The 7,500-nt window shown below is 41.9% G+C and overlaps 1 protein-coding gene across 1 annotated transcript in view; it reads left to right on the top strand.

Annotated features, from left to right (window-relative positions):
* The window catches only part of LOC130379833 (integrin alpha-L-like), a 7,018-nt gene extending 1,674 nt beyond the window's left edge, over window positions 1–5,344 (top strand). Inside the window, exons 4-7 of the mRNA XM_056586910.1 lie at window positions 41–105; window positions 227–293; window positions 4,852–4,982; window positions 5,090–5,344. Coding sequence (XP_056442885.1) covers window positions 41–105; window positions 227–293; window positions 4,852–4,982; window positions 5,090–5,329 — 503 coding nt within the window. The 3' untranslated portion in view covers window positions 5,330–5,344. The remainder of the gene's footprint in view (window positions 1–40; window positions 106–226; window positions 294–4,851; window positions 4,983–5,089) is intronic.
* The last annotated feature ends 2,156 nt before the right edge of the window (window positions 5,345–7,500 follow it).

The raw sequence follows: 7,500 nt of genomic DNA, 5'->3' as shown, positions 1-7,500 counted from the left end.
CTGACTGTAACTTCCCTGCTGTCTTCCTCATCTCTTCCAGAGGCCATGCCAGGCAGGCTGTTCGGATGGTCAATCGCTGAGGAACCAACTCGGTCGCGATTCACGGTAAGAAATCAGACCCACTGATGAGTTGATTATCACATATACGTGATCTTATGAGGATCGAACATACAGAAAGCTACTCGCCTAACTGTTGACAACCCTTCTCCTTGCCGGCGATGTGCAGCTGAACCCGGGGCCCGTCATTACGCACGATCTGCAGCCTCCAGCCGGTATACTCTTCTCGGACCAAGGTAATTCCAATCAACCGGGACATTCATCCCGAAACCCAAAACACTTTGACATTGGTCTCTTCCACTGTCCACTGTCCAACATTCGAAAATCATCTGGGATCCACACGCAAAACCGAAAGGTCTCCTTGGGGGACATTTGAACATTCGTAGCTTTAAAGCAAAAACCGAACAACTTGAAATACTTTTCACCGACTCAAATCTGGACATCCTGTGTTTATCTGAAACATGGCTGACAACATCATCGCCTGTAGCGTCCTCCACAATGCCTGGCTACAATGTTTTTAGAAAAGACAGAAATAAAGGAATGGGCGGTGGACTGCTCATGTACGTGAAAGACGACATTAAATGTAAACAGATTGACCTGGCATGCGCAAATGACATGGAATGTATGTGCCATAACTCACCTTGTCTCAGCAAATGTCATTTAATGTTATTGATGTATATAGACCTCCCTCATCTGACATTATGTTTTATAATCATTTCAAAAAACCTGCTTAAAGAATAAGATACTAAAAAATAATGTATAGTTCGAGGTGATTTTAATTTAAACTGGGCAGAAAAAAACACAAGAAAGAAACTTAAAGCACTTACAAATCAATTTGAAATGACTCAATTAATAGATGGACCGACTAGAATCACACATTCCTCAAAAACACAAATTGATCTAATTTTTAGTAATAAGCCTGAAAGAATCACCAAATCTTTTAATCTCCTTACTGGTTTGTCAGATCATAATATGACTCTTATTTCAAGGAAATTAACAAACAAACGATTTACTCATCGCCAAGACACAAATAAACACTCCCATGGAATAAGGAAACAAGACATGAATACATTTAGGGAAGAACTAGGTCAAATTGAGTGGACTGATGTTCTACAAACAGATGATCTAGAGGCTTCTTGTGAATCCTTCATAGGCACAGTAAATACAATTAAGGAATAATACAACAAACCATTTAAAAACAGACGTGCTTAGAGTAACCTACCTTGGTTTAATGAGAAACTGGGATTTAATGAAAAAACGTGATTTTCCTTTAAAAATAGCCAAATCAGTCAGTTTAAGGCCGCCAGGACGATATTTTTCTCCCCAAAATCTTTATTTGATGCCAAAACAGAGTGGCGACACTTCCATTGGACTCACCTGTTGGCCGCTCATTTTGTTCAATTTAATCTCCCAAACTAGCTTTTCTCCGTGTCGTATGATTCCGTGACAAAGGGGCGGCAAGTCGCATAGTATGGAGTTGAATCCACACACGTTTGGCCGGCATCAAATAAAGATTTTGGGGAGAAAAAATATCGTCCTGGCGATAAAACTGACTCAACACCGCCACCTGCTGTTGTGTAGTGTGAATAACAGGACATTTATTTGTCACGTGACTTTTGGCACTAATTTTCCGCCTTGCTGTTCCGTACGCAAATGCAATCCGATCCGTGCGCAAATGCATTCCGATCCACGCGCAGCTTTCGTGTTCCGTACTTGTAGAATTGTTTTGTGTACTTGAAGGATTTTTCTTTGTACTTTGTGTAAAACATACTGTATTTGTTTCTGAAGCAAAATGCTTTAGTTTGTGAATGATGTTTTGTATTTGCAAACCACACTGAGCGTGTGTGTGAATCATTTTGCGTGAGTAAAACACGTTTTGTGTGCGTGTGAATCGTTATGTGTGAGCAAAACACGTTTTGCGTGTGTGCGGGGTTTTGGCATGAATCTAACTCCATACATTTGCCACGACCGGAACCAGTGACGTGCAGTCAGGGGAGGCCGGTGAGGCGGTGCCTCACCTGTCATCAGGAAAAGAAAAAACGAATTATAAAAATTTAAAATTAAATAATTAAAAGATATTATATATTGGTATTGGTCTACTGATCTTTGGTCTAAATGTAATTAATGTGCGATTCCAATAATTTTAATCATTTTTATTATCAAAATCGCTGAGAGATACGCCGGCTGAGGGCGGCTGAGGCAGCGAGCAGTGCTGCCTCACCGAGAATTGAGAAATCCCTCAGAGCGCATGCGCTAAACCCAGTTTGCTATTTCACCGTTGGCACCATTGTGATGTTTGTAGACACTTCTATTGTATGATCGCACTTTACTTAAACTAGTTAATGTATTTCAGGTATGTGTATACCTCAAATACGACTAAATATGCTGATCTGACATAAAACCGCGCTGAAAAAGCATGAAATGAGTCAGCCGTACTGGCTGCCTCATTTCATTCCTCTGCCTCACTGAAGGGGGCGTAGAAGGGAGCCCTTACAGGATTCCTCCGTTAACTTCTTTTAAGAAGTCAAGTGCTCTACATCAGTTTGTTTATTTAAAAAACAAAAACATTTCTGACTGCAAACATGGAAGATAATGATTCAATAGCCAAGCTCAGAAATTTCTCAAAACTGGACTTTCAATCAAACAGTCTTTTCAAACAGAGTGGTACCGCCGAAAAGACTGGCTGTGTGGCTGTACTACAAGAAATCGCCTTTCTGCTTTCCCTGTCTTTTGTTCTCAACAAAATGTCTGGACTATCACGGGATTTGGTGACTTGAAAAACCTACCAAGAAGCCTGATCAAACATGAAAGATCGACAACTCACATTCAAAACCAAATTTATTTGAAAACCTTTGGATCATCAAGAATAGATTCTCTACTGTAATAGGCCGGTACTATATAACAATTGGGTTCATGTATTTGTAAATCTGACTCTGAAAAAGTCAGTGCCTCACCAGCCACGGACCTCACCGCACGTCTCTGACCGGAACCGATAAGCGGAATCGGCAGGCTTGCTAATGATTCCAAGGAATCGGTTGACTCGGCATCGGTTCTGAACAAGAACCGGTTCTCGATTCCCATCCCTACAGGTGACACGGTCATCCTCGCACATGGAAAGAACCGATGTGAGGTGGCCGCCAAATTAACAGAAGCAATGGCCAAAATTTCTGGTTGGCTCTCAAAGTCCTGCCTGACACTCTTCAACATCAGTAATACAGCATGCATGTACTTTTATAATAGGAAAAATGGAAATCAGCCTTATATTATTGTTAATGGAGAAAGGATCCAGACTGTTTCACATTTTAAATATTTAGGAATAATGGTTGATTCACAGCTCTCATTTAAGAAATATGGGCAGCAGGTGTGTAATAGAGTCACATTCAATTTAAGGAATTGTAGGTACATCAGGAACCAGCTCCCTCTAGATGCAGCCAAACTTTACATGCACTCCATGATCTTTTCACACATCTCATACTGTACTACAAGCTGGTCACAAACTGGAGAAACAACACTTGCTCCACTGCAAACACTTTACAAACAAACACTCAAAGTACTGGAAAAAAAGTGATTAAGATATCACCACTAACATAATTCAAAGACATAATCTTATGACCTTTGAAAGTTTTGTGTTTCTTGCTGATGTATGTTTAGTTTATAAAATAATGCACGATTTGGCAGCGCCTCCGTTGAATGAGTTTGTGTCATTGCGCTCAGACAATGGAAGGAGAACTAGAACGTCCAACAGAGGGGAATGTGTAGTACAGCACAGAATCACTGAGTTTGGCATGTCTGTTTTTTCAGTAAGAGCCACAAAGTCTTGGAACTCAGTACCAAGCGAGATAAGAGAGTGGAACACCTTTGCTGGTTTTAAATGTAAGATGAAATCATGGCTGAAATTGACCCAAGCATGTACCCATCATGCATAGACTGTTGTCTTAATGTTGAGATGTCCTGTTTTCTTGTTATGCTGTTGTTGCTGTTGTTGTGGTGTCCTAATGTAGTGATTTTATTGTTCGTATTGTGTTGTTGTGTTTTACTGTTGTAAAATTGTGTGTTATTGTTTTTATACTTCAGTGTTAGGTTTCCCTTTTGACAGAGATGTTATCCTCTGTTTCCTGACCAGGGACTACAGATGAAATTTAGCTTATAGCTAACTCTGGTACTGCTAATGAGCTGTACATTGTCCCTGCTAAATAAACTAATAAATAAAATAAAAGTACACTTTCGCTTGAACATTATAGATTCATTCCCATTGGGAAAGACAAGTGTTCACTGACAAGTGACAAGGAATACTTAAAAAAATAATAAAAGTGTGCAATGCAATGCCGATGGGAAGACACTGGCTAGACCGCGTTAAAGATGGGGGACAGTGAGAGACAGTCTGGAGGGAAGAGTTTCAGGGGGAGTTTTTGATTGGCTATTGCAGATCTTAACCCTGGTGAAGATGTCGAGTTAGCAGACCTGTCGTACTGATCTGCGGAAAGAGATTAATTTATTCTTAACATAGAGTCAATTGTATTCAGTTGGATTGGGAGTTTTGGAAGGACGATACACTGGTTTCTAGACATAAGTTACTGGGGATATATCCCTAGTGTGTCACTACTAACATCAATCAGTTGGGTTTTTTAATACCAAAATATATATTTCAATATATAGGGATAACGCCTATTATATTTATGCTTATACACATTTGCATAGTCAAGATTTACATTACTTCATTCACAAAATTCTTATTTTATCCCATAACCATGTATAATTAATGACCTATCTCATTGTTTGGTCGTGTTTTCACAGATTGTACAAAGAAAACAGTGGACCTCGTCTTTTTATTTGACGGCTCTGGGAGTATGACCAGGGATGAATTCAACCAGAGCAAAGAATTCATTCTGGATATCATGAACAGCATCAAGAACTCCTCCATCAAAGTAACAAAACGCATCACAAATCGCATCATATCACAGTGATCTTGTGCTATTGTTTGTCACGCTTACTAACACTAATATCATTGTATTATCCTGAATCCTATTTTCAGTTTGCTGCAGTCCAGTTTTCGTCACAGCCTAGGAAAGTGTTTGACTTCAACGATTACCACAGCGGGAAGGCCACGAAGCTACTGAGGAACGAGCCGTTCATGCAGTCTATCACCAACACGTACCGGGCGCTGCAATACACGCTGTGGGTTGAGACAAACCTCTTTCTGCCTTTGCATGAAATTGCCTTGTTTCAGGGATATTCAAGGATTTACATTAACATTTACATGAAGGGCATTTAGCAGTCGCTTTTATCCAAAGCGACTTACAATAAGTACATTTCTCAGAAGAAAGAGAAACAATGGCCCTCATTTATCAAACGAGCGTACGACAGAAAACGTGCGTAAAATGGATCTACGCTCATTTCAACGTTGAGCTTGGCATTTATCAATTTGAACGTGAGCGCAGGCTGCGATGAAATCTCACGTCAGGTCTGAGCTCGTGTACGCAAGTTTTTTTGGAGCAACACACGGGTATTTCACTGATGAATAGTGCAGCACAAGTAGCCCATGTTGCACATCTGTATTAATTACTAAATAAATTGGAATTAGCCCAGCCGTTCAAACAATTACAATCAAGTCAGCCCTAATTAAAAACAGTATTGCTATGAAAATAATTAGAATGTGACAGGTGAAATGTTTATTCAGCTGTCTATAAACAGGAGCTTTGCCAAATAGGTGGTCGAGTCGCAGCGATGGCAGATCTGGCTCTGTTAGAGGACCTCAACGCACGTCTAAGACGAGAGAGAGTTTTTCGAGACCGCGCCGATTTTTTTATGGAGAGCGATGAATGGCTCTTGAGTCGTTTTCGTCTCCCAAGGCATCTCCTGATGGAGCTATGCAATGATTTGGAGCCACAGTTAAGGCGAGAAACTAGGCGATCAAACGCAATACCTGTGCCAGTGCAGGTGTGCTCTGCCTTGGGGTTTTTGGCCACCGGGACCTTTCAGCGGGAGATCGGGGACAGGTCTGGTATTTCCCAGCCAAGTATTAGCCGAACCATGCCAGCAGTTTTGGCAGCTATACTGTCCCTCTCTGAACGTTATATTAAATTCCCATACACTAACGATCAGCAAACTGGAATCAAACGGGATTGTTATGCTATTGCTAGGTTTCCAAATGTGATTGGTGCGGTTGATTGTACCCATGTGCGTATGAAGCCACCATCTATTAATGATTACGCGTACATCAACCGCAAAAGCTACCATTCGGTTAATGTTCAGATTATTTGCGATGCCAGAATGTCAATCCTGAACATGGTAGCCCGATGGCCTGGGGGCACGCACGATTCTTTTATTTTCCAAAATAGCAACGTTGGGCATCGTCTACATCAGGGCGCACTACATGGTCAGAGTCATCTCGGTGAGTTACGCTGCAGTCGCACTGCACCGGCCTCCTCCCGTTTCTTGCTTGGCCGGCTTCACAGCCGCAACACGTTTTTTGGTGGTGAGCTTCATGTCGGACCATTTTTTCTTCACCTTATTCGGAATTAAATAACTTTAACGGAATGCAAACAATAAGATATATGTGAAATGTTTTAAGCTGGATAACAGAAGTTGTACATTTAATTTATTATTTAATTAATTTAATTAACAAACCTCTTCCGTAGCCCGACGAACATTGGAAACAATATTCACTGCAACAGTTATTTCCTTCCATATAGCATTCTTTTGCTGGCCTTTATTGCCTCCATGTCGTAAAAGTTGGGGGCGAGACTTCTGAAGACGCGCTTTTATATGGGCGTGTCACGTTCATTACGATCGATCTCAGCCGCCGTATTTATCAACGCAAGATCCTTCGTACGCTGGGATTGGTGTGATACGAAGGTTTCGTAAATCTCACGTGGGTCCTATCGTAAGATGAATCATGCGTTCAGATTTGCGCTCATTTCTACGTTCGTTTGATAAATGAGGGCCAATACGTCGCTGTTGGTACAGTAAGGATGTTCATAGAACCAAGTGCCAAGCACCAATAATCGCTGGGTTAACCCATTCCCCGTATACAACAAAGATAACTAGGATAAGATCCTCATCCTCATCGTCATCCGCTTATCCGGGGTCGGGTCGCGGGGGGAGCAGCTCAAGCAGGGGGCCCCAGACTTCCCTTTCCCGGGCCACATTGACCAGCTCTGACGGGGGGATCCCGAGGCGTTCCCAGGCCAGTGTTGAGATATAATCTCTCCACCTAGTCCTGGGTCTTCCCCGAGGTCTCCTCCCCACTGGACGTGCCTGAAACACCTCCCAAGGAAGGCGCCCAGTGGGCATCCTTACCAGATGCCCGAACCACCTCAGCTGACTCCTTTCTAAGTAAAGGAGCAGCGGCTCTAATCCGAGTTCCTCACGGAGGATAAGATGCCACATACAATTTTTTAAGTGTAAGGACGTACAACATACAATAAGTGCGTACATTGGCCC

This window comes from Gadus chalcogrammus, chromosome 3 (genome assembly GCF_026213295.1).
Source record: "Gadus chalcogrammus isolate NIFS_2021 chromosome 3, NIFS_Gcha_1.0, whole genome shotgun sequence".
Classification (NCBI taxonomy): Eukaryota; Metazoa; Chordata; class Actinopteri; order Gadiformes; family Gadidae; genus Gadus; species Gadus chalcogrammus.
Note: the sequence above shows the minus strand (reverse complement) of the source record. Positions and strands in the feature narration are given on the sequence as shown.